The sequence below is a fragment of the Eucyclogobius newberryi genome, unplaced genomic scaffold (assembly GCF_026437365.1).
Source record: "Eucyclogobius newberryi isolate DKJ021-1_F unplaced genomic scaffold, fEucNew1.0.hap1 SCAF_21, whole genome shotgun sequence".
Classification (NCBI taxonomy): Eukaryota; Metazoa; Chordata; class Actinopteri; order Gobiiformes; family Gobiidae; genus Eucyclogobius; species Eucyclogobius newberryi.
The window spans coordinates 13709357-13735192 of NW_027315846.1; the positions used below are offsets into that span (position 1 = coordinate 13709357).

At 41.9% G+C, this 25836-nt stretch overlaps 3 protein-coding genes across 3 annotated transcripts; 2 read left to right on the plus strand and 1 right to left on the minus strand.

Annotated features, from left to right (window-relative positions):
* The first annotated feature begins 1571 nt into the window (after window positions 1-1571).
* On the plus strand, window positions 1572-9980 carry wdr35 (WD repeat domain 35). The gene is made up of 28 exons (XM_072457969.1): window positions 1572-1694; window positions 1814-1931; window positions 2091-2162; window positions 2252-2344; window positions 2415-2543; window positions 2617-2750; window positions 2842-3007; window positions 3079-3224; window positions 3319-3444; window positions 3521-3706; window positions 3802-3837; window positions 3961-4021; window positions 4681-4825; window positions 5599-5668; window positions 5746-5799; window positions 5880-5989; window positions 6065-6281; window positions 6360-6440; window positions 6517-6653; window positions 6998-7201; window positions 7288-7434; window positions 7505-7637; window positions 8019-8129; window positions 8631-8795; window positions 8865-9005; window positions 9089-9245; window positions 9440-9689; window positions 9792-9980. The coding sequence occupies exons 1-28, from the start codon at window positions 1671-1673 to the stop codon at window positions 9937-9939; spliced, it is 3561 nt and encodes a 1186-aa protein (XP_072314070.1). The 5' UTR covers window positions 1572-1670; the 3' UTR covers window positions 9940-9980.
* Window positions 9981-11302: 1322 nt separating this feature from the next.
* Window positions 11303-12653, plus strand: LOC140370582 (delayed-rectifier potassium channel regulatory subunit KCNS3-like). The gene has a single exon (XM_072457764.1). The coding sequence runs from the start codon at window positions 11319-11321 to the stop codon at window positions 12651-12653; it is 1335 nt and encodes a 444-aa protein (XP_072313865.1). The 5' UTR covers window positions 11303-11318.
* Window positions 12654-17253: 4600 nt separating this feature from the next.
* fosl2 (FOS like 2, AP-1 transcription factor subunit) lies at window positions 17254-23774 on the minus strand. The gene is made up of 4 exons (XM_072458392.1): window positions 23479-23774; window positions 21418-21669; window positions 20838-20945; window positions 17254-19463 (listed from the first exon to the last, which is right to left on the minus strand). The coding sequence occupies exons 1-4, from the start codon at window positions 23605-23607 to the stop codon at window positions 18897-18899; spliced, it is 1056 nt and encodes a 351-aa protein (XP_072314493.1). The 5' UTR covers window positions 23608-23774; the 3' UTR covers window positions 17254-18896.
* Window positions 23775-25836: the final 2062 nt, after the last annotated feature.

A 25836-nucleotide genomic window follows, 5' to 3' on the forward strand; every position in this document is an offset into this window, starting at 1 on the left:
TCCCTCCTCGGTTTCTCCTCTGTCCCTCCTCGGTTTCTCCTCTGTCCCTCCTCTGTTTCTCCTCTGTCTCTCCTCTGTCCCTCCTCTGTCCCTCCTCGGTTTCTCCTCTGTCCCTCCTCGGTTTCTCCTCGGTTTCTCCTCTGTCCCTCCTCTGTTTCTCCTCTGTCTCTCCTCTGTCCCTCCTCTGTTTCTCCTCTGTTTCTCCTCTGTGCCCCCTCTGTTTCTCCTCTGTCTCTAGTCTGTTTCTCCTTTGTCACTTCCTGTGTTACCGGAAGGTATAGAGAAAAGAAAATCTACTTGAAAGTCAAAGAAAAGATGCAAAAAGAAAATCTACTTGAAAGTTAAAGGAAATATGCAATCAAAGCCACGGTTAACGGTGAAAACATAAAAAAAAACATGGTGAACGTTATAAAAACCCAAAGGTCAAGCAACAATCGAAAGTGGAACAAGGTTTGTAATATGAATGAATGTATTTTTGAACAATTTTAAATGTTTATTTTACGAGTCTATGGAAAAAAAGTTATGATGTACTGAGCTACTTACAGTGATTATACAGACAATATGGCAATTATTCTTTGCTTAGGTCTGATGTTGGTTGAATGACATGGAATGGACACAATAAAAACTCAGTTAACGATCAGTTCTTCTTCTTCTTCTTCTTCTTCTTCTTCTTCTTCTTCTTCTTCTTCTTCTTCTTCTTCTTCTTCTTCTTCTTCTTCTTCTTCTTCTTCTTCTTCTTCTTCTTCTTCTTCTTCTTCCGCTTTGATCCCATGGACTTTGAAGACAATGAAACATAAAACACAGTGGTACGAGTCAGTACCACGCAGAAAGCAGTCTGTAATAAAGTCTAAAGATTAAAGCTGTACGGCGGAAGCACCAAACACCAAAGAATGAGAGGAAGATGAAGAAGAGTCTATTGGAATAAAGCCGGTCAGAATCTGAAGAATGAAGTATAAAGGGAAGAATAAACTTTAAAAGAATAAAGTGGATACCAACCGCCAACAACAACAACAACAACAACAACAACAACCGCCAACAACAACAACAACAACAACAACAACAACAACAACAACAACAACAACAACAACAACAGAAAGCAGTCTGTGTAATAAAGTCTAAAGAATAAAGTCTAAAAAAAAGTCTAAAAAAGTCTAAAGAATAAAGTCTGAAGTAATTTGTGGGCTTGGAACTTATGTGGTTTGTACTTGTGGGCTTTGAACTCCTGTGCCGCTAAAGAATGCTCGTATGAGTGTATGTTTATTTTAACTTCAATGAACATAGAGATGAAAAATAATAGATTGATTGAAAGAAGACTACAACTCCCACAAACCACTTGAATGTCATTTCCGGTTATGGTTACCACGGGAGACCAAGGAAGCTAACGTCCTATCTAATGACAAAAATAAACCCAGGAGCAAACGGCGCTAAAACAAGATATATGGGTTCGAGATGTTTGTTTGTTATTTAGCCATTTGACTGATACTCGAGCCTTGTGTGCGTATTTACATTCACACATTGTATTGTTACAACAGCCGAAGAGCACCAGGCTAGCACCAGGCTAGCTGCACAAGCTAAAGATAGGAACGTAAACATAGCATTGCTGGTCAGTTTCTGCTCATGGTATTCATGAAAAAGCTACTTTAGGTCAACACAACAGGACTTGGTCCAACATGTTTATTTACCTCAGCAAGAAGGTGAGTCCATTTTTACATTCAAGTGACGTGTGTTGTTAAACTATGATATTTATTGCATTATTACATTGTTTGTCATCGTCAATGTAAATATAGCATTAACACTGATTGTTGTGATGTAGATTGCCATACCCAACCACATCAATTTAAAATGTGTATCTTGGAACAAAGACCAAGGTTTCATTGCTTGTGGAGGGGATGATGGTCTTCTCAGAGTTGTCAAGTTAGACAGTCAGACAGGTAAGAAAACACTGTAGACCACAAGGCACCAGGCCTTATTATAAGAATACATTGTGCCGCCTTAATGACAATATCTTACCCGGATTAAAAACATAAACAGCCCACAAACGAAAAAAAACCCTGTAGTGACAAGTTTGTTTAATTCTTACATCTTGACAGATGATGCCAGACTCAAAGGTCTTGCTGCACCCAGTAATCTGTCAATGAACCAAGGTTTAGATGGACACAGTGGTGAGTAAATGAAACTATTACATATTTTGCAGAAATGTCATGTCGGCTTTGGTAAAACATCTAACACATTTTAAATGGTACATTTCTAGGTGCTGTACAAGTGGTTACATGGAATGAACAATGTGAGAAACTGACCACAAGTGACCAAAACGGCCTCATCATTGTGTGGATGCTATATAAAGGTAACATTTGATTAAATATTTGGCAAAAATGCTTCTTTTTATTCTGATTATTTGAGTCTCTATCCCCCAGGTGCGTGGTATGAGGAGATGATCAACAACAGAAACAAGTCAGTTGTAAGAAGTATGAGCTGGAACGCAGACGGTCAGAAGATCTGCATAGTGTATGAAGATGGAGCAGTGATCGTAGGATCTGTGGATGGTAACCAGTTTACCAAAGAAATCACATTCACAAAATGTAATGTATATATTGAAAACATGGTATTTTTATGTAGGTAACCGCATTTGGGGAAAGGAATTAAAGGGAAATCAACTTGCTCATGTAGCTTGGTCTCCTGACAGCAAGATCCTTTTGTTTGGCATGGCCAATGGAGAAGTCCAAATCTACGACAATCAAGGAAACTTCATTGTGAGTTTTATCATGTTTTATGTTTGTGATTATATCATTTGATTCTATATTAAGAAACCGATCAATTCATAATTGGTTTTATTCTTTTCAGATGAAAATGACAATTTCTTGTCTGTCAAATTCCACTGGGGCTGTGAGTATTGCAGGGATCCACTGGTATGCAGGGACAGGAGGTTATGTGGAGCCTGACTGTCCCTGCCTGGCCATCTGTTTCGACAATGGAAAATGTCAGATTATGCGCTATGAGAATGATGAAAGTAAGCGAATATTAATACATCAAATATTGTAATTTCTCAGTTGTATGCAATGACATCTGCTCTCGCTGCAGATCCAGTGTTCATTGACACTATGATGAATGTTGTCAGTATCCAGTGGAACCATTGTGGCAGTGTCCTGGCTGTAGCAGGATGCCTCAAAACAGCAAATATGGAGAAAGAATTGAATGTGGTTCAGTTTTATACACCGTTTGGTGCGGTAAGCCTATCAGACCATCAGCCATGTTTTTTTTAATGCTCCAACATAAGAACGTATACAAAATACACAACTTAATTTGAACCTTCATCTCCAGCATCTTCGGACGCTAAAGGTTCCCGGAAAGCAGATGACAGGAGTTGCCTGGGAAGGAGGGGGACTGCGGATTGCCTTGGCTGTGGACTCCTACATTTATTTTGCAAACATACGGCCAGATTATAAAGTAAATTATTTCAAAATATGATATTCTAGAAGTCCATGTCCCGTTTCTCACTAATACTTATTCTGTGTCCTATTAGTGGGGCTATTGTTGCAGCACAGTGGTGTATGCCTATACAAAACCAGAAAGACAAGAGTACTGCGTGGTGTTCTGGGACACGAAAAACAACGAGAAGTTTGTCAAATATGTCAAGAGCCTGATGTCCATTACCACATCTGGAGACTTCTGCATCCTGGCCAGTAAAGCAGATGACAGCCAAGCTCAGGTACATACAACAAGTACAAAAAGGACAGATGAGTATTAAGTATCACACAGAGAAACAATCATATTGGCTTGTTTTATTCTTTCTTTATTGTGCAGGAGGAGGCTGAAGTCGAACCTGGGAATCATTTGAGGGTAATTACACAACTGACCTATTTAATAAATGTTGATGATCTACTCATGCCTTTCTATGTTCTAATAAAATGGCAGCAGCACTAACCAAAACATTTTTTTCTTTCATATTTAAATCCTTTTCAGTTTGTCTTGATTCTTTGCAACTCCATCGGAACTCCACTGGACTCGAAATACATCGACATCAGTAAGAAATTGGTACATTTCTGTCTGCATCAGATTGTTTGTATAAATTAACCATGCATCAAATGCCTGTCTGCCCCACATGTTTGCATAAATGTCCAGGCCTAAATAACCGGTGCTATATTTCATGTCAATATGAGATTTCACACTGTCTGTATAGAGCCATGTGTGTAATGTTGGTTGGTTGTTATGCTTCTTCTTCCCACAGTAACAGCATCATAATGCAAATAGAATGTAACCACTGGGCAGCTTTTTACAGTATGTCACAGATATGCAATGTTCTGACTTAAATAGTCTACTGTTTGAAGAAGAGGCCAGGCCAAGATGCTTCAAAGTCTGTAGGTTTGAAAAGGGAGTGGCTTACAGTAAATGGGTGCCAAGTGCAAAAGGAGAGTGAGTTCAAATGTATCTCTGTCTCTCTCAAAGTTTATCCCATGGCCGACTTCTGCCACACAACCACCGCTTTGCATGTTTATTGTTAGAATATGTTTTTTCCACAATCAGATAGGATAAGGAAGAGTTCATTTGGTTAATGACAATAAAGTTCAGAGCTTTGGGACAGGTTCGGGGGGGAAAAAATGACGCTTTTCTGTAGAGGTGTTTGAATGGAGTCACTTTTCAAACAACGTTACATGCATTCAACTTTTTTTTCCTTCTGGTTAGAGCCACTTTACATCACAATGACCAAAACTCATGTGATTGCTGCATCCAAAGAGGCCTTCTACTTGTGGCAGTACAGAGTGGCAAAGAAATTAACTGCTCTGGAAATCAATCAAGTCACCAGGACGAAGAAGGAAGGGCGAGAGAGGTGGGTCTTCATCTGGTACAAAATTATTAGGACGTGCTATAATTTAGTGCTTGTATTATAAAAGAAAAGGAAATGTGAGCAGTCCATACAGGGCGAGATGAATCTTTGGGTGTTGGTACTGACAGCCATGAAAGGAAGTATTCGCCTGCGTCAAATGCCACTGAGGTTCCAGACAGGCGGACTGAGACCTAATGTACTGCCAGGACTGCCCTCGCACCTTCCCCAGAATCAGTCCCTCTGTCTTTCTCCTTTAGGTCACAACGTTCTAAAGGTTAAGTCATAGTTTCTGATGAAGGGCAGGGACCTTTTTACAGAGACATTACAACTATAACATGTGTTGATCATTTTACATTCTGTACATAGTAAGCCGCTATACTTATTTAAAACATGAAAAACTGATATTTTCTGAGCACTCAAGTCTCAATTTTAGGCTAATGCAGGATTTCTCAAACATACAGGAATCAATCAAAACTTTGAGTAAGCGATTCATTATGACATGACCGTTATGACATGGTTAAAACCTTTTAAAAGTTGAGTTTACACAAAATGTTCCCTTCATTTATGTTTGCAGTCAAAGAAGATGTTTTGGCAGTTTTAGAGTCATGTACATAGGTCCAGGAGTTACGGATTTATCAACTGTAAAACCGGGCCCAAAACACACATTTTGACAGTTAAAAAAAATTGTACCATAAAATTCCGACCTGGTTAATTATGGAGAATTCTATAACATTACATCAATTCAACCATTCAATGCATCTTCCTCTTGTCCTCAGGGTTTATCACATTGATGGTAATCCATCCACAACTCCTGATGGAGGTCCAGATTTTACAAAAGCATTTTCAGTAAGTATTTTTAAGTGTATTATTAACTCATACATTGTAAAAGAATTACCATAAAATAACAAAATGCCTTTTTGCAGTCGACACAAGATGCCATTTGTGCTATTACAGCCTCAGATAAGACACTGATTATTGTAAGCATATTTAAAAAAAATGTATAAATAAAAAATAAACTTTTAGTTAATTGATTAATTATTCATTGTGTTCATGATAGGGCCGCGAATCTGGATTTATTCACCGATACAGCCTACCACAAGTTGCTCTTGTGCAGAAATACACTTTAAATAACAGAGCCTATCATCTCTCTATGAACTGCAACTCCAGGTATGTCGTCAAGTCACAAAATACTTATCAGTAGTTGTTTTGCCGCTTTGTCAAGTAAAATTGTCCTTCCTTCAGTCGTCTGGCAGTTATTGACATCGCTGGTGTGTTGACTCTTCTGGACCTGGATGTACGAAGTCAAAGAGGCGATGCTGCTGACTCTGGTGCTGCTGGAGATTTGTCCAAATTTGAGCGGAAGGATGTGTGGGACATGAAGTGGGCCAAAGACAACCCGGATCTGTTCGCCATGATGGAGAAGACCAGGATGTACGTGTTTAGAAATCTGGACCCAGAGGTGAGCGCTCTATTACATATTGAATTATAAATCTGATCATGGTGTAAAATAATTGAGTTATGGTTCTGTTAAAACAAGGAACCTATCCAAACATCTGGGTACATTTGCAACTTCGAGGACCTTGAGATCAAGTCTGTGCTGCTGGATGAAATCATGAAGGTAAAGTCAAATGAAATGGTTGTCTCTTTGTTTTTAAACATGCAGTAATAAATCACTCAAGTATTTCTTTTCACAGGATCCAGAGAGACCCAACAAAGATAACCTGATTAACTTTGAAATCAGGTCTTTGAGAGACAGCCGGGCTCTTATTGAAAAAGTCGGCATTGAAGACGCTTCACAGTTTATTGAGGACAACCCTCACCCAAGACTTTGGTAAACAATTTGCCTTTACTTTGGTTTCTTCAGTTTTGTATTGTATTGTAGTCACTGTACCACTAACCCAAAGGTTGGCGGTTCAAACCCTGCTCCACCAGTGAATACTGATGTGTCCTGAAGAAAAATACACACCCAGATTTTTGAATGTGGTGTGAACACAAGCGACTTTGACCCCTGGAAAAGCATTATATAAGACTAATGCATTATTATTCTTATTTCCAAAGCTGCGGCACATATGTATTATTGAGAATGGGAATGTTCTGATTCTAATTCTTGCATAAATACGTCCATTAATTTATGTTTACATCTGTTAAACACAAGACGATCTGTTCTGAACCTAGGCGTCTGCTTGCTGAGGCAGCCCTTCAGAAACTGGACTTGAAGACAGCTGAGCAGGCCTTTGTCCGTTGCAAAGACTACCAGGGCATTGCATTTGTGAAGCGCCTGGGGAACCTGAAGAGCGAGCCCATGAAGCAGGCAGAGGTGGCGGCGTACTTCAGTCGGTTTGAGGAGGCGGAGCGCATGTACCTGGACATGGACCGCAGGTAAACGGCACTCACTCTGCAATCCATTTTTAACATTACGTTCTAACTGTGTAATTACTCACTTTTGCATTTATTTTTGTTCATAGGGATCTGGGTATCAGCCTCAGGATCAAACTGGGAGATTGGTTCAGAGTTCTTCAGCTGCTCAAAAGTGGCTCAGGAGACAGTGATGACGCTCTGCTGGAACAGGCTTACAATGCAATAGGAGACTATTTTGCTGACAGACAGAAATGGTAGTATTTGAACTTGCAGATTCTTATTTAATTGACAGGAAAGATGTTCTAATTAGGTGTGTGGTTTTAGGGTGAATGCAGTCCAGTACTACCTCCAGGGCCGTAACCAGGAGCGACTGGCCGAGTGCTACTACATGTTGGAGGATTATGATGGTCTCGAGCGGTTAAGCAACCAGCTCCCAGATAATCACAAACTCTTGCCTGTGAGTTCATTTGGATGTGACTTAGGAAATGACTGCACAAGATTAACTGTTGAAAAAGTTGAAAGTTGGACAATTAAACCGACTATTACTTAACTTAGAACAATGTAAGGCAACACAGCTCAGAAATCTGCTCCCTCTGACAACTGTTCATCATCAAGAGTAAGGGAAACCAGGCCATTGTAATTAAAATTATATTATCGTCATAACCTATGTTTAAAGCTGGGATAGTTTTTTTCCCCACATAATTATTCGATTCTGTTAGCATGTAAATGGTATATTCATGTGGCAGTTCATTTTATTATAGCTAAACTCAACCAAAGGAGTTATGGATGATGCACTGTCACTAATAGTTTGTAATCCTCATATGTATTTGTATTGTAGGACATTGGGCAGATGTTTGCTACAGTGGGGATGTGTGAACAAGCAGTCAATGCGTACCTGAAGTGCAACCAGCCCAAAGCTGCTGTGGACACCTGTGTGCATCTGAACATGGTTAGAGACAACTGGAGCAGTTCTTGACAGTATAAACTCACGTGTAACTGGAAAGAGGCACCTACTTTGCGTACCGCGGCGGTGGCGTGTCAAACTAAACTACTGTATGCTCCTCTGATGTAAATTTTGAGTTATTATTTCCCATTTGGCAAAACTGACTCTACTTACAAAAGAATGATTATACCAATGTGTTTTTGTCCCTGAATTAGCTCTGTACATCTCCATGAAGGCATTTGCGCTCATAATGATAATGATAATGAAATATAATGTATCACAATTTTGAAATGGATTTCATTTTGTCAAATTAAAATGACCTAATATTAATTTCCTTAACAAAAACAAGACATACTCCAAAGCTCCAAACCACGCTTTTACTGACTACAGACTTCTCTATTAAAAACTAAATAGAGATGACTGAATATTGATCTCAATTAAAATTCAGTTGTGCAACCCTAAATACTGTAGTCTTCTGTAAGTCTACTTTGTGTTTCTTTGTTATAGTGGAATAAGGCAGTGGACCTTGCTCGAAGCTACAACATGAAAGAAATCAAATCTCTTCTTTCCAAATACACGTCACATCTTCTGGAGAAGAATAAAACTCTAGAGGCAGTGGAGCTGTATCGAAAAGCCCACCATTTTCTGGAAGCAGCCAAGCTCATGTTTAAGGTATGTGTCACTGTTAGTTGAATATCTGAAACGTAATTTGCCATTGCACTAATTGTGTTCTGTTAACAGATTGCAGATGAGGAGGCCAAGAAAAGGGCTCGCCCCTTGAGGGTAAAAAAACTGTATGTATTAGCAGCTCGTCTAGTTGAAGATTACCACGAGCAAGTGAAGACGACACAGCAGGTCAAAGGCAAGGGCAAGACATCTGAGGTAAGCTTTGTTTTAGAATTGTACTTTTACTACATTTATGACCTGATAAAAGTATTGATATATCCTTGTTTTACTCAAATTAGGCAACATTTGCCCTTGCTGGGCTCTTGGAAGGAGATACATCCACTTTAGATAACCGTATTTTGGACAACGCCTGGAGAGGAGCAGAGGCATATCACTTCTTCCTTCTTGCTCAAAGACAGCTTTATGACGGCTACACGGAGAATGCAATGCGCACAGGTGAACAACATATTTCCTGGTTTTAGCGACACATATGTGCTACAGCTTAGTCAATGCGTAATTGTAAGGTCACGGCGTGTTTGCATATTTGGCTGGTAAATGATTTGTATAGTCAAATATATTTACTTCCTTGTGCTTTCATCAATTCAGTATCGGTAAGTCCATATGCAATGACAAGTCTTTCCTTATCAAAGCTCTGCACCTCCGTGAATACGAGGACATCATCCCCACTGTGGAGATCTACTCCCTCCTGGCGATCTGTGCCTCTGCAAACCGGGCGTTTGGTACCTGCTCCCAGGCCTTCATCAAACTGGAGTCTTTAGAGAGCCTGAGTGCTGAGCAGAGACAGGCCTATGAAGACCTCGCACGAGAGATCTTCTCCAAACACACACCCAAAGACAACCGGCCCCTCGACATTGAGAACATGGACAACCTTTTAGAGGGGTAAAAAAAAAAAAAACATCATTCTGTGGTTCATGTCACACTCATGTATTCAATATTGTGAAAAGAAAAGTGGTTGAATCCTGTTTTCTCTCTCCTTTTCAGGAGTGAGGGCCAGTTACCCACCTGTATTGTAACCGGTCTCCCCATCCAGCATTCGCCTTGGATCTGCAGCGTTTGCAAACATTGTGCATTAGATCAAGAGATGAGTAAATACAGCTGCTGCCCGCTGTGTCACACCCTAAATACATAAGACTTTTCAAAACATTATTCCTATAGGTGAGAATAGTTACGGAAAAATTTTGAAAAAAGGATAATCAACTTTTTCATTATTGTATCTAATTAGTTATTAATCAGCAGTTGTACAGTTTTTTTGTGTGTCTTTGTATCCCTAACGTGTTTTTTAACAAACTATTTTGTATTGTAAATGAATAAAGTACACTATTGCACCTTCTGGAAAGTACTTCTCTTCTGCCATCTACTGTTTGCTTTGTATCTGCGTTGACCTGAGAAGCATATTCAAGTATACGGAATTAATTCAGAAGAAAACTGAATTATATAATATGTGTATTAACTTTATTTTCTTTGTATTTTTGGTTAAAATTGGTCATTCATGTTTGTTTTTTGTTTCCTTTTTTTAATAATTTATTGGAAGAGTTATTGCGGCCAATACCGGTGTCTCTCACTAATAGTTAACCTTTACTTAGAAAAACCAACACAAGCATTAAATATTCACAGCAATTAATGTGGCACGACTGACCCGCTAACGCTGTAAACTGAGCGCCCTGAGGCTCCACATAAGGCTCCACATTGGCCCCTAGCTCTGGGAAAAGTGTGGCACATTCGCGTAGAGTTTCGGCTGGCTGCAGGGACCGTTTTTCTTTTCAAACACAGTCGGACATGAGCCTGTGCAGAGCGGACACTGGGTCCTGAACATGATCAAATCCAGACTGCAACTTCACACTCACGCACACATGGTTTGATCAGGACGCAGCCGCTTTTACGCCAGAAGGAATGTTTTTATCTGGAAGAAGTTGGCCACGATTTAAGGTACATTTAAGAATAAATACACGGGCTTAGCGCTCTGCTGCTAAAGTGATATTATACTGTTGACATGTTTTGACGAGTTTACTTTTGCACGGCCAAGGTTTGAAACACAATCCTTATTTACAGTGCGTAATCCTATACATGCCCGTTACACGTCTTGTAGGCTGCACGATTGTGACTCACAGATCAGTTGTCAGTCGTTCGTTTTCCACGCTGTCCAGTTTGTATGACTTGTTTGTATGGCATGTTTAGATGTGGCTCCTCAGTTAATTTAATTTAAAGGTCGTTCTGTGCATGTCTGCAGTCTATAAAGTAGGTTAAACAATGTCCTGTGCACGGAGCCCGGTGAAGGTTTAAGATTGCATCCTACTGCTCTATTTTATGTCTGCTAAAGTAAAACATGCCGAGTCAGAGATACCGTTGCATATATCTTATTCCATTACAAAGTCGTCCACAAACCGCCATGTAAGGTGATCCTGTGGTGATAAGTCGTGCACACTGTAAACAGCATGTTCAGGATGTACTAATCACTGTCCGCTGTTGTGTCCAGGAAAGAGAGTGTCTCCTCTCACTGATGCGTCCATTATGCTGTATGGACACATGTATGGATATATGGCCCATGGCAGGGATGACTGCTTTATCAATGTCAATGTTGGAGGGTTCAAACAGAGGATGGACCCCGACATGTTGAAAAAGTTTCCCCAGACGCGCCTGGGACGTCTCCTGTGCTGCAGCTCGCAGGAGGCCATCCTGGAGCTGTGTGATGACTTCCGCCCCTCAGACATGGAGTACTACTTTGACAGAAACCCTCTGTTTTTCTGTTATGTGTTAAACTTTTATGTGACAGGGAAAATCCACCTGGTGGACGGTCTGTGTGTGGTGTCCTTTGTTCAGGAGATTGAATATTGGGGCATAAAGGAGCGGCACCTAGACTGCTGCTGCAGCGATAAGTTCCTTCTGCTACTGCAGGCGGTGGAGGACAAAGACCTGGACAGTGACCAGGAGAATGAGGAGGGCTCAGACTCCTCCAGCATGCAGCTGTCCATTTCAGAGGACAACATGGAATTGTTTGAGGGCTCCTGGTGTGGAGACACGCGCAGAAACATCTGGCTTCATCTGGAGGACCCTGGACACAACACTTTAGCCAAATCAGTGGCTGTGGCCTCTCTGAGTGTGGTGCTCCTGTCCATTATAGCCATGTGTGTGCACAGCATGCCCGAATACTATGAGCTGGATGAAAATGACCGAGAGATTGAAAACCCAGTGCTGACTGTCATTGAGAACATCTGTGTTCTGTTCTTCTCTGCCGAGTTTGTTCTCCGTTTAGTCGTTGCACCTTCGGCTAAAAGGTTTCTGTGTAGCCCTCTCAACATGATTGACCTGTTGTCAGTCTTGCCCTTCTATATCACCATCGTGTTTGACATGATGGATGAAGGGGAGAGCACAGAGCTGGAGAACCTTGGCAAAGTAGTTCAGATCCTGAGGTTGATGCGTGTGTTTCGTATTCTGAAACTGGTGCGTCACTCAGCGGGCCTTCGCTCTCTTGGCTCCACACTCAGTAACAGCTCTCGGGAGGTGGGTCTGCTCGTGCTCTTCATGTCTGTGGGCATCTCCATGTTCTCTGCTCTGGTCTACTTTGTGGAGAATGAAACGGAGGAGTCCACTCTGCGGACCATGCCTGTCGGCTGGTGGTGGGCCACGATCAGCATGACCACTGTGGGCTATGGAGACACCTTCCCTGTCACGTTTCCGGGGAAGGTCGTCGGAGCTCTTTGTATCATCTGTGGACTGCTGATTGTGGCCCTTCCCATTACTACCATCTTCCAGAAGTTTTCTAAGTTTTACGAAAAGCAAAAGCAACTCGACCTTATCCGGCAACGCACTGTAAAAACAAATGATTTCAGACCTTTACAAGAATAATTAAGGCAAGGCAAGGCAAGTTTATTTGTAGAGCACATTTCATACACAAGGCAATTCAAAGTGCTTCACACAGCAGGAAAAATGCATTCAAATCACAAAGAAATTACAGAAACAGAAATACAATAAAATTAACTAAATTCCAACTGATTTTCTAAACTAATAAAATCACAAACAAAAGAGAAGAGTGCAAAGAAAAAATCCTTTCAGTCATATGCGCAGCTAAACAAAACAGTTTTTAGCTTAGATTTGAACATTGTCAGAGTAGAAGCCTGTCTCACATCTTCAGGAAGACTGTTCCAGATTTTAGCTGCATAAAACTGAAACGCAGATTCCCCATGTTTAGTCCTGACTCTGGCACCAGCAGGAGGCCGGTCCCTGAGGTCCTCAGAGTCCGAGATGGTTCATATGGCACTAACATATCCAAGATGTACTTTGGTGCTAATTAAGACTCTGGATGATGCGTGTAATATTGCATGGGCAATAACGGCACTATAACACATCTGTGGCTTCTTCCTCACATAACTGTCTTCCTCAGCCTGCGCCCGCTGCACGCCCCACTGCAGTGGTGTCTGATATTGCATGTCCCTCAGTAACAGCTGAAGTATTTTGTGGCTCATAATTGCTCTGTTCAACAGGAAGACACCCTGCTGGTGACTGGATTATCGTTGTAATGACTTTTTAATCACAGTGCCACTTAAAGTCAATCATGTCGATTCTTATAAAGTGCTGACCACACTGTTCTGTCAGAGGACCTATTAGACACAGTCTTTAAACCACACAATCACCTTATTGACTTGGAGCATAACCAAGACTAACTTTATTTTTTCTTTCCTTTTATGTCTTCTTATGTTCCATCTATGTACAATGTTGTGCATGAATGTCTTTGTAAATATTTTATACAGTCACCTTCATCAACGTGTTCCATTGTTATCTCACATACAGATAAGACTGCACCAATCAATAGTACCAGGCTGCTATCAGGACTGCCCACCACAGCAATTAATAGTACTAGAGAGAATACACCATCAATTATGCTTTTATAGCTGGGTATTTTTCAATGCTCTTGAAATTAATAAGTAGCTTTAGGGCTCCAACATAAGTCAGCAGAACTCTGTACTACTACGATGGGCCCTTTGTCCTCCCATGTCCTTCCTCAAAGACGTACTCTGATTCAGTTCATCACTAAGGCTCGACATCGGAAAGTCGCCATCAGCAAAATGGTCGCACAAGTGAAGGGCAGCCAGGTTTCTGTTCACACACTACACACTGCAGCACATAACTCCAGAGCATGGTAAAATATGTCTTATAGGCGCTTCATTGATCACTTTTGACAATTGCAGCTTAACCAGTGAGAGCTGCAGTTTCAGTTAATGCTCTTAACTGACTTTTGAGGCTTTGTCAAAGTCATTCATAAATGGTTGGAAAAAGAGAAACCAAAAATGAAACCCAGGTATTGATGTAATAGACTGAACTTTAAATGATGTTCATGACGCAGGAATGCATCGGGGATCGGTACAAACATGTTTAACCTTTATTGTTTAATTTTTGTAAAGTAAGATTATGATACTACTTCAAAAATAGTTAATTTACGAAGCTCAAAATAAATAAATGTGTAAAAATGACTCCTAGAAGTAGATTTCTTTCTGTAAATGCATTCACAGTCCATTTCAAACTGTTCTGTGCTATGCTGTTATGCTCTCTGATACATATAGAATATAGAGTTATATTGTGGCATCATTGGGCCTTCAGCATCAGTTTTTGCTCACAAAGTCACTCTTTTACAACAGATGTAACTGTATATGCTTGAAACATTGGTATCAAATTGAGCCGAGAATGATGAACTTTGCTGTATTTACATCTCTATCATTTATAAGCCCAACCATCCAAATAGCTGTTTGTTTCTGTGGTTTGTGGGGATGAGAACTCACTTAACTCTTTAATCAGCCGCTGTAGCCCGCTCTGCTTATTGCACCTCAATCTCAGTGTAAGTCAATAAGAGAGATAGGCAAGGAAAGGCAAGTTTATTTGTAGAGCACATTTCATACACAAGGCAATTCAAAGTGCTTCATACAGCAGGAAAAATGCATTCAAATCACAAAGACATGACAGAAACAGAAATACAGTAAAATGAACTAAATAAAAATAAAAAACACCTAGCCAAATCCAAATTTATCTGACCACATTGGCAGGCATTCCAGACACTCCTTCCCATATTTATTTGACATTGCGGCATGACAGGTGTCTCCGGGATGGACACATCACTTTTAGATTGATTTGTTCCCATATCTGCTTTCTGCAAAATAGAGTGATCAGGCATAACAAAACTCACTGTAGACCGCTTCATTTCACCTGTTGCCTTACAGAATATATTAAATATCAAGTGGACATTACAATGATGTGTTGATAGCAGCGGTGGAAAATACTGAAGTAGCATAAACGTACTTTGTTACTCTGTCAGGTCTAAATGAGTTTTGCAGTATAGCTGATAAAAGCTTCAACAAAGTGGTTTTGAAAGCAACAGAATTACATTATTAAAACAACAATACTCTTTTCACAAGTCACACAGCAAGTCATAATTTGTTTCCCCCTTTGCTTGTATCTGTGCTTTCACATAGAGGCTATTTAAATAATGAAAATTAGCACTTCTGAAACAAGTGCTTGGCTTTGAGCATGTTTATCTAGAGCCCAGATTGTGAGGGCTTTATCAGAGATTATATCAGATAGACTTATTGATCCCATTTTCATCTGACTGAGCATCTCTACAGCTGCAGTTCTTGGTCTAAAGCCTATTTGTCAAACATGGTGATAAAACTGTGGGTCTGTGTTAGTCCAGTGGTAAAATATAACATAGTGAAATAAGCTAGAAGTCTAACAAACTGATGAGAGGCAGGCGTTCTATTCTTTGTTTTGCTGTTTCACGTTGCCTGTAACTGCAGCGGGTCACTTACTAAAGTCATAGATCACATTTCAGGCTGTTTGTGACTTCCTAATACTTTCCTAGTCCTTCTTTGTAGCATTGCCAGACTCAAGTGGAGTACAGGTTTAGCAAAAGGCTTCATTTCATAAAGTGCCCGTAGTGCCATTTCAGCCATTGGTATCTTACAAAGGATTAGCCCTGCCTTTTTTCCACAAGATAAAAAGAATTTGCACTGTCAGGAAAAATCTGTCTGCACCCATACACTCACCCAGGAGCTGGGATCAGGTTTTATGATTGATTTTTGTTTCTGCAAAGGATGAAAATGATGAAACTGAATTGCACAGTCATACTTCTATTCGTTTGGAGCAGATAGGGCAAGGAGAATCCGACTAGTGTCCTATTTAACTCTCAGCCTTAGACTATCCTTTTGACTTTACTCTTATGGCTTATGGTGGTTTCATTATGTTGTCAAGTAGCCTCCCTTTGCTTCGCATATGCTGCCATCTTGTGGTAAGTAAATGGTATTACAGTAGAGTAAAGCGATGCTAGAACTGAAATAATATAGCAGACACAGTAGATTCATTAAATTACATTGTAAAAATAAATAAATAAATACAAATAAAAATACTATTGCAGTGTCAGTTCAGTTTATTTAGACATTTTCCCTAAGCCTAAAGTAATAAAATTTACACTTAAAGAGCTGCTAACACCTTCAGCCCAACACAATGTCCACATTACAAGAAATATTAAAATCAAGTGGCTACTTTCAGCATTCATTTTCATCATGTTATTTTTGTAAAGTGTTCTACAGTGTTTTAGCTCCTTGGTCAACGTATTCCATACATTAACCCCAACAACTAAAATACAATGCTGCTTTATTTATTTACTTACTTACTTTAAATATCACACCCTCTTACATTATACGCACTTTCCCTCTTTTGAAACAGACGGTAATAGTTTATTCTTTATTTTAGACATGCATTGTGCTGTTTTAATTTGACAGAATGTATTAAAAGGTAGATTTGTATGTGCCCTGTCAGCAGCTTTTAATGTATTATCACTGTGAGACTGTCGTACATTTATAAATGCATGAATTGCTGTCTTCTTTGCACAGATTATGGGAACTTGGGGTCATTGTAATAATAGCAGTTCCCGTTAGGGGGCAGTGATACACCTGACATTATTGTGCACCTTTAAAATGAACCTCCATAAATCATCCATGGAGCAAGATGAAATGTTAATGATGCTGCTGAAGAAATTCTTGTGTATCTGTGTATTAAAGCCTCGTAACTTTAGACTAAAATAAAAACATGTGTGTTTTTTTTATTTATTTGGACGTTTTTATTGCACTTATTTGGCCTGGATATGCCTCCTGCTTGTTTCTACTGAAATGTTTGGCAATAATGTTCCACAGTATGACATAAAATGTACTGATGTCAGGGGAGAAGGGTTTTAACTATTTCCATGGAACTTTCCACATCACTTTAAACATGGGTTTCATGACAAGACTTCTAACATCTAATAGCAAATAACTTCTAATTACGCATAACAGTCTATTACCAACACAGGCAAATACATAATTACTTTCTTCTCAATATCCAAAAACCCAGCTGGATATTTTGTTATGATCTTTACACATCTGAATTCATAGAAAAAGAGTTCAAGAAACACATTAACACACAATTCCCAGTTGAAAATGATTTATTATTATTATTCATTTAAATTAACAAACACTGCTATACATATTGCTGTTTTTATCTATTTTGATTCATTTTAAACAGTTAAAGCATTTGGAAATCAGTTAAAGAGTTGAAAACAAGTGACAGACAGTAGATGACAAGTACATCAGAAGATCTACAGTAAATGGCTTTCCTATGTGTCTCTATCGGAGGCTTCTTGTACATTCACGCACACACACGACCACAGACATCACTGTTTTGGTTTGCATCCATCTAAAAACACCCCCCCCCCACCCCACCCCTTCCGTATATGGCCAACGTCTTCCCAAACAGCAGCAGTTGTTGATTTGTCACTTTTCCTGCTTCCAGCGCAACAAATGACAAGCAAAGACGACGACCCCGACAGTTACAGGAATGTACGAAGTAAGCAATATAAAATAATCACAATTGTCCTTCTCAGTGCACTGTATTGAAAACCCTATTTCCCTTTAAACATTTGTAGAAATTATTTAAGAAGTGCTTCGTAGAACTTCGAAACTTCAATCTCAGGCCTGCTGCAGAAAGAGTCCTCCTCAACTTGGTAATTGTGAGGAGGGAAAAATACTTATTTGGGGCCATATGGCTTATCTAAAAGTTTCTACTAAGTACCTCAATGTTGGCAAATGTTCACACGCCCCAAAATCACCATAATTCTTTACTCAAAATGACAGATTTACAAACACAGCATAAACAGGGTTGACATCATTGGCAGCTGGCGACAGTCTGGACCACAGTGGCTTTTCTATATCTGAAAAAAAAAAAAACGTTCCCTCTTTTGTGGACAAGGACTGATGGACAACAGGATTACGCGTGTCATACAAAGCATCGGAAACCTGATCGTCTGTCGGAAACAGTAAAACAAAACATAACTCTTTGAAAGTTTTGTCCAAAATGATGACGGTTTTGACAATGTACCGCAACACCGGCTGGCTCGACGATCCGTTGGCATGAAAATCCCTGACATCAAGGTTAAAAAGACACACCGACAGGTACAGAATCACTGAAGAAAGTCACACCAATACTAATGTAAAGTCAAGCCACTGCGACAAAGAGGGGCTTTTGCGATTTAAAGTTGGCTTGTTTCCTTTGCAACGCCTCACCACGCAGATGGCCATTTTTCTAGATAAAGGAGAGGACAACGTCTGAACAAAAAACACACCGTAAAATATATCACGAGCCATAAATACAATTAAAGATGTCAGAAATGTTTGATTCCTGATTCGAAAGTAAAAAGTCTATTGTCATATATCTTCTATCTGACCTCGTTATTGATTCGTCTTGGCGGAGTGCAAGTGTCGACCACATGGCTTTCTTTCTCATAAATTGTCAAAAATATAGATTCGTAGTCCGTCCATATCGTTGGCATAGAGTATGTTTATGCCCAGTAAACATTTTGACACTCTTGTTTGAAATGGCAAACAAAATAAAAACGAGATTGACACTGTATGGGACTGTTGCACGCACAAAGTAAAAAGTTTCGAAGAATCGCACGTCTTAGCCCTTTGGGGGGGGGTTGTAACACAGCTCGGTCAGCTTGGTCCGGACTTTATTATGTGCTCTTGCTGTTAAAAAAGACACTGGATGTCAAGGTTTTCGGATCACAGTGTTTTAGAGTGCCAAAAGAGTGGGCGAGTTGAGCGAGTCTGAAGACTGGTCGCCGCTGCTGGAGCTCCGGCGGTGCGCCTTCGAGCAGGACTCGGAGGACGGTGAGGGGCTCTCCGGCTCCATCATGCTGGGGTAGGTGAAGATGAGGCTGGGCGCGTTGCTGGGGGTCTGCGCCGGGGTAGAGGCGGCCACCACCGGGGTATTCAGGCTGTCCCCGTCCGAGCAGTAGATAGCTCCGTTGGCGCCGAGGCAGATGGGTTTGATGACGGAGCGCTGCGGATGTTTGTCCCCGCTCTCGTCCGGCTCTTGTTTGACCACCACGTGGTTCATGGAGGGGCGGGGCGGCATGGAGGGGCGCATGGTGAGGGGCAGGGGCACGCACTGCTGAGGCGGCGGCTGGTGGTGCGCGGGGTGGTGGTGGTGCCCGTTGGACTGGTGGCGGTCGTCGATAGGGAGTTTGCACACGGGATTGTGGGCGACCAGCATAAACTCCAACTTGTCCTTTTCCTTCTGCAACGTCTCGATCTCCTTCTGAAGGTCGGCTTTCTCCTCCTCCAGTTTTTCAGTCTCCTGTTGAACAAAAGTACAACTGTTACGGTCAATCCTGTTATAAATGACAATATATGTTATGCTGAAATATGTTCCCTATTCACTTTTTACGTACGCCTCTACCAATTCCTTTTTATTTCTTATTTAATGCTTTTTATTTGGCCCCTAGTCTTTATCTGACGGATCAAGGTAGCGTGAAATGAAGTCGGAAAAGGACTCCCGACGCTGCAGCCGACTGCTGCCAGGCATGTGTGCTGCCCACTCAGCCACCGAGAGGTTCATCTCTACCTATTACAATTATATATGGATATTAAATTATTTCTGATTAAAGAAAATAGTTGTGCCATAGGTGATTTACAGCGTACTGCTCAAGACAGGACCAAAGGAAGGTAACTCGAAGCCACACAAATAAAGGGATTAACCAAGAAACTTAAAAAAAAAAAAAAACATAATTCACGTTTCGAATCACTTGAGCTTTCTTTATATGGAACTAATGTATTTCATATTCAAAAAGCTGAAATACATTCAGTAAAGTATGGATTTTTACTGTGTTTTTGATTTCATTCCGGCCAGTACCACCAGCGTGCCACATGAGGGCAGTATTTACTCGCAATGGTAAAATTCATGTAACCTCACAACAAAAATATCTACTTTGGCTCTCACACAGCAGTGAGTTTGGAAAGTAGCTCATTTTAGTTGACTATCTCTTTTCGCTTTGGTTGCTTTTGTTGTCTGACACAAGCGACAGGAGCGTGGCCTGTTTTCGAGCTGAGCAGATAAGGGCAGACAAACTGCTGTCTGAGAACTTTGACTCGTGGGCAAAGGTATGAGGAAGTTGTTTTGCAGGAGCCAGAGGGAGCATACAGACTGGCATCAATAACAAGCCATATAAGGACAATTCCTATTTCCTTTAAGGGAATTGGATTCAAACATACTGTATCTTGGAGTTTGATTAGATAACATAATTTCCCATTGTGATACAAGTAAATTACTCCCCTTTTGAACAGAATAGACAGCTGCCTACAGCTAATTCCACTCCTGGGTTTCTTTCTGTGCTTGTAATTCTGACAACCTCACTGTAATGTGACTAATTAGTCCATTTAGATGCTGTTAGTGTCTGCAAGGGAGGGCCAGCGAGACAGCCCTACCTCTGTCTGCTGCCGCTCCAGACAAAAAGCTTTTCACTGCCTGTCATCACGGCTCTCAGACCCACACCGCCAGAACCAGTGCTGCAAGTTATAAGGTTTAAAGGCGTGGAGTCCAATCACTCATCAGGAAATCTAAACTTGCTCACTGCTTCTTGGCTCATTTTCTCAACACAGTTGCATTGGCTGCACAGCAATAGGACTCTGGTGTACATCGCACAGGTGTGTGTCTATCAGTGACTATACATACCCCTTGGAGCATTTCTGTGAGTTCTCGTCTGCGGTTGCGGCATTTGGCAGCAGCGAGTTTGTTCCTCTCACGCCTCACCCGCCTTTTCTCCTCTTCTTCAGGGCTGAGCTGAGGGCGACAAAGGCAGGAATGTAGTTAAATAAACTGACAGGACCACGAGAGTAATATGGATCAAAGGGCATACACAAGTATAATGCTTCCCAAAGTACTTTGCAGGATCTTTTTTTTTCAATTCTGAGAATATTATTAGCACTTGAATGTAATAGAAGCCAAAACAAATCTAGAATCAACTTGGAGTAGATTTGTCATTTTATGTTCTGCTTTGATCTATTCCAGCATAATCTCTTTTGCATTTCAAAAAATGCACTTAGACCATGTGTTGGTGTACTGCACATTTAAAGAGCTGAAGAGCTGCAAATATTTCATTACAAAATGAATTGGCCTTTCATGAGAATATTTCTGTCTTATTCGAGTACTTTTATTCAAACCTGTGTATTTTGGGTTTTATCAAATGCGCTCCACTTTTGTATCGGCCTAAATATTTTCCGATTAACATGATTAAGCCTGTTTGAAAATTCACCTGTTCATCTCTCTTGCGCCTCCTCGCATCCCCGATGGATCGTATGACCCCCGGCCGTGCCAGGGTGTTGTGCCCCAGCAGTCCTGGGCCGTTGGTCAGGTGATGGCTGTAGGGGTGTGAGCGGGAGTACGGGTTGGACATGGAGGTGATGACTGTGGGCTGCACCATCCACTGCAGGTCCTGGCTGGTGGTGATTGCGTTGATGGTGGGGATAAAGGCACTGTTCGAGCCGGGCATGTCGACTCTATACTTCTGCAAAGGAGACATGGAGAATGAATGTGTGCCAATGGAATCAAACAACGGGCACATAATGATGCTTATTCTGAATTGGAGAGCTCGTAGTAATGATTCAGTGCTGAATGTAACCCCTGGAGTGGAGCAGTGACACATGCTGTGAATCATGTGGGAAAGCCCAAGGTGTCCTGCAAATCTCGTTTTTACTACAAAACTATGATAATTGCACTAAAATGATTAATTACTACTGTCACTGACACCACATTTTTGTCATCTTTAAGATTTACTTTGCAAAAATTTGCAGATTTTTTTTTCTTTGCTCACTTCTAAGTAAAGAGCATTCAAAAGTTTCTTATATTAAAAAAAAAAAAAGAATAGACTTTTGTATCTTTGAAGTCTTTTGAGCCCAGCCGTCTGTCCGTGTGCGTGATGTGCCCACGTCCTTATCCCCCATAATTCCCGACTTTCCGACGGACATCCCGGCAGTGCTTTTGGAACTTTTGTTTATCTGGTGAGTCATTATGTATGGGATTTGTTAAGCACATGTGAAAGGCGCTCACTTCCAGTAAAGGGGGAAGCAGCCAGCTGGAACAGGGCCTGCACTTCGCCAGAATTATGCGGGAAGAATTTTTGCCCAACCTGCACTGCGCGTCCCAAATACACGTAATAAACAAGTCACTTACACTATTATTACACAGCGTCCACTTATCACCAATAAGAAGAGTACATGGACACTACTGCACTCATGAATGCCAACCTGTGCATCCAAAGCGGGCATCAAAAAGGTTGTTTGTGTACGTGTACGTGTGCGTGTTTGTGTACGTGTACGTGTGCGTGTTTGTGTACGTGTACGTGTGCGTGTTTGTGTACGTGTACGTGTGCGTGTTTGTGTACGTGTGCGTGTGCGTGTGTAAAACCTAACGAAGAGGTCATGTTCCAACCCGCTGTAATGGGAAACAGGCTGCCAGTGTGTGATTACAGGGAACCAGGGCAATAATAGATACGGGCCAAAAGTCGTTTACATGTTGCGTGAGTCTGAGGTCTTTCCAGAGGAGATTTAATAGGACGGCGGCGACTTTATTGTGGCATAAACGTTGCATTATCTTGGCATTCGCGAGACGTTTACTGGCGCTCCTAATCTCCCCGCGTCTTGTGTAGAACGTTTTGAGTCCAAAGAACGCATTAAAAGTGAGCATTTGTCATTATCAAGAGGAGGGGGACTCGCGGCTCTGGACATTTTAGAACAGTGATTCCAAAGGCGTGAGATAATTGAAATGTCACAACCGGTGGTCAAACCTGATCCTTCAACAGCTGATTGAGACGCGCTTGTGCCATTGTGCGTCCTCGCCATTTCCTACTTGATCACAATTCAATTTGCCTCCGAGGATAAATCAGATCAGGATAATTACACCGATGCCACTTAGTAATGAACATGTATTTTATGTTTTATTTGACGTATTTTAATGCATGGGGGAAATACACGTGTTGTGCACGAGCTTGACAGTTATAATGTGGAATTGAAAGATGATTGAACGGATTTGTGAGTGGATCATATTGTAACATGGACTAGGACAATTCCAAATGGCGCGCGCGTCAAACGAGCGCGTCTATGACTTGACACTGGTGCAAAAAGAAAAACACGATATAAGCAGCCAGTGACTCACAGAAGAGGATAACTGCTAATTAATAGAACATTGGCTCGTGTCGGTGGTGACTGGGTGTCAGCGGGTTCACCAGCGCGTCGCCCGTCAAATAAATCCATCGCGTTCAAGAGTCTAACGAGGATTATAATCAATGGTGTGGATGTGCTGCGGGGCAGAGGCTCACCTGGTAGTTGGAGGTAGAGATCGGACTGCCGATCGTACTGCTGCCGCTCGTGAAGGACTCGGGTTGGCCCGGAGAAGTGCTGCTGCCGCGGGACGACGTGTCGTAATTCCCGGGGTAGTCCTGGTACATGATCCAGGAAAGAGCAAGATTTCAGTTTGAGCGCTGAAACCTGTTCCCTAAATCCTCTCAGTTAAAGGCACCAGAAATTCGAGGAAAATCCCTTTTAAACTTTAGTGTTTTTTTTTCTTTTCCTTTTCTGGGATATCCAAAGAAGTTAAAATAAAGTGCAAAGCGTCGCCTCTAAACGCACACAAACACGGAAACGTCGCCAGCGCAAGTGCGTCTCTTCTAGCCTAAAGGTCTCCTCAGGTGCGCCCTTCAGTCCCAAAGTCTACAGCGCACCTTTCCTCTGGTGCGGATCCGGTGAGACAAGTGGCGTGAGTCACGCAGGTAAACGCTCCTTTAAGACCCACTGTCCTCTGCTTCGATCACTAGAGTTTCCGTCTAAGTGCCTGGCCTGATCTGAGCGCTCGGAACACTTCGAACTTTTTCTTTTTCCTTTTCACCACACTTCCTAGAGATGACTCACTTCAATGGCACTATGAACAAAATGCATCGGCTTTTCAACACCAACGACACGGCTGACGTCACGCCTGGGCGTTGCGACACGCGCTCGGGGGGGGGGGGGGGGGGGGGGGGGGGGGGGGGGGCGGAGTCCAGCGCGGCCCGGGCTCTATGTTATAACGTGGTGGTGCGAGCGGACATTAGAGACTTATCTGGAGCGCGGCGAGACGGGAAAGTGTCTGTAAAAGACCATTTGGGAGACGTGTTTTGAGCCGCGGACGTCAGCGCCGCACTGTGAACTTCACTATTTTTCTCACTCGCCTCGGTCCATTGACGCATGTTTCCTAAAATGGGCAGTTGCGTCAGAGCGCGCGCGCGTGGGTTTCTTGGTAAAAGAAGCGTCAGGCACTGGAGGGATTCCCTCCCCTCGCGCGCTGCGCCGGACTCTCGGCGCCCAAAACCTCAGTCCGTGTTCTTCTGCCTTGGACCGAGGTTTTTGGTAACGAGGGAAGAGCCGGGCGGGTTGAGGGAAGAGCCGGGCGGGTTGAGGGAAGAGCCGGGCGGGTTGAGGGAAGAGCCGGTAAAGTCGGATATGGCGCGAGCTGTTGGAAGTTTGAGGGAGAAAGCGCAACTGGTGTGTGACTGTGACTGTGGCTCCAACACATGAACTTATGTTACTCACCTGCGGTTTTCTTTATTCTGTCTGAGCTTAATTGGTCACGTAATAGATGGTGGTTTTATAGTCTCACATGTCACAATAAAAGCATACAAACATTTTTTGGGGGGTATTTTAAGGTGGAGGGGCAGCAGGAAGTTCATCTCAGTGCGCCTGGGAGAAGAACGATGCGCTTATTTTCAACGTTGATTTAGTTTGAATAAAACCATCTGCAAAGATCCAGTGGCTATTATTATTCTTTATAAAATAACAACTGGTCATTTTGACATGAATACAGTCTGTATCCAGTCCAAACAGCCTAAAGGCTATTATTGTATTATTGTTGAAGCAACAGGCGTGGATGCCTAGTAACCCGCGTTACGCCTGTGCAGTTGAACGCGTGGCCCCCGTTAACACTTAGTCCCGGCTTCAAAGAGAATCTCTGTGAAATGTGGGCTAATTGTGTTTCGGACACACCTCATAAACAGGAGCAGTGCGCCCAGAATATGACACGATCTGAAACGGCGTATTAAAACTAATCCAATCCGCTATGGTTTCTATTTTAATCTGGAGGCTAGCACGTTTAGTAACTGTTTAAGACCTGTGAGGCCCGTGTGTGTTTGCCAAAGTCAGTAAAAGAAGCTCTCTGCGCAATCAGGGGGAACGTTGTGTGAAAACCGAACTGGAGGGGATTTTTTGAGGTGACCACTCTCCAAGGGCCTGAGGGCCTGAGGGCCTGAGGGCCTGAGGGGTTCTGTTTGATCATTACAAACCCCTCGTCTCAGACTGGCACTGCCCCTTTTACATGTCAAGTGTAGGGAGAATAGCTACAAATTATGATTCTAAAATTGTTATTACATGTTAACTAACATGTAACATGATATCACCAAAACACATGGGCATTACGCTCCTGCTGAGGTGCTGAGTTGCCTTATTCACGGTTTCAGCTTCTTGGTTATTAATGAGTTCGAGGACTTTTGCCTATTCAAAAGGTATACTATTTTGTTAAATGCTATGGCAACGGTGCAGATATTCATCACTCTGAAACTCATGGATAGCTAAGAGGAGATTAGAGGGTTTAGGCCCGAAACTTTGCTGACCAAATTCAGGCCAGACCCCTGCTCTGACATAACGACGAA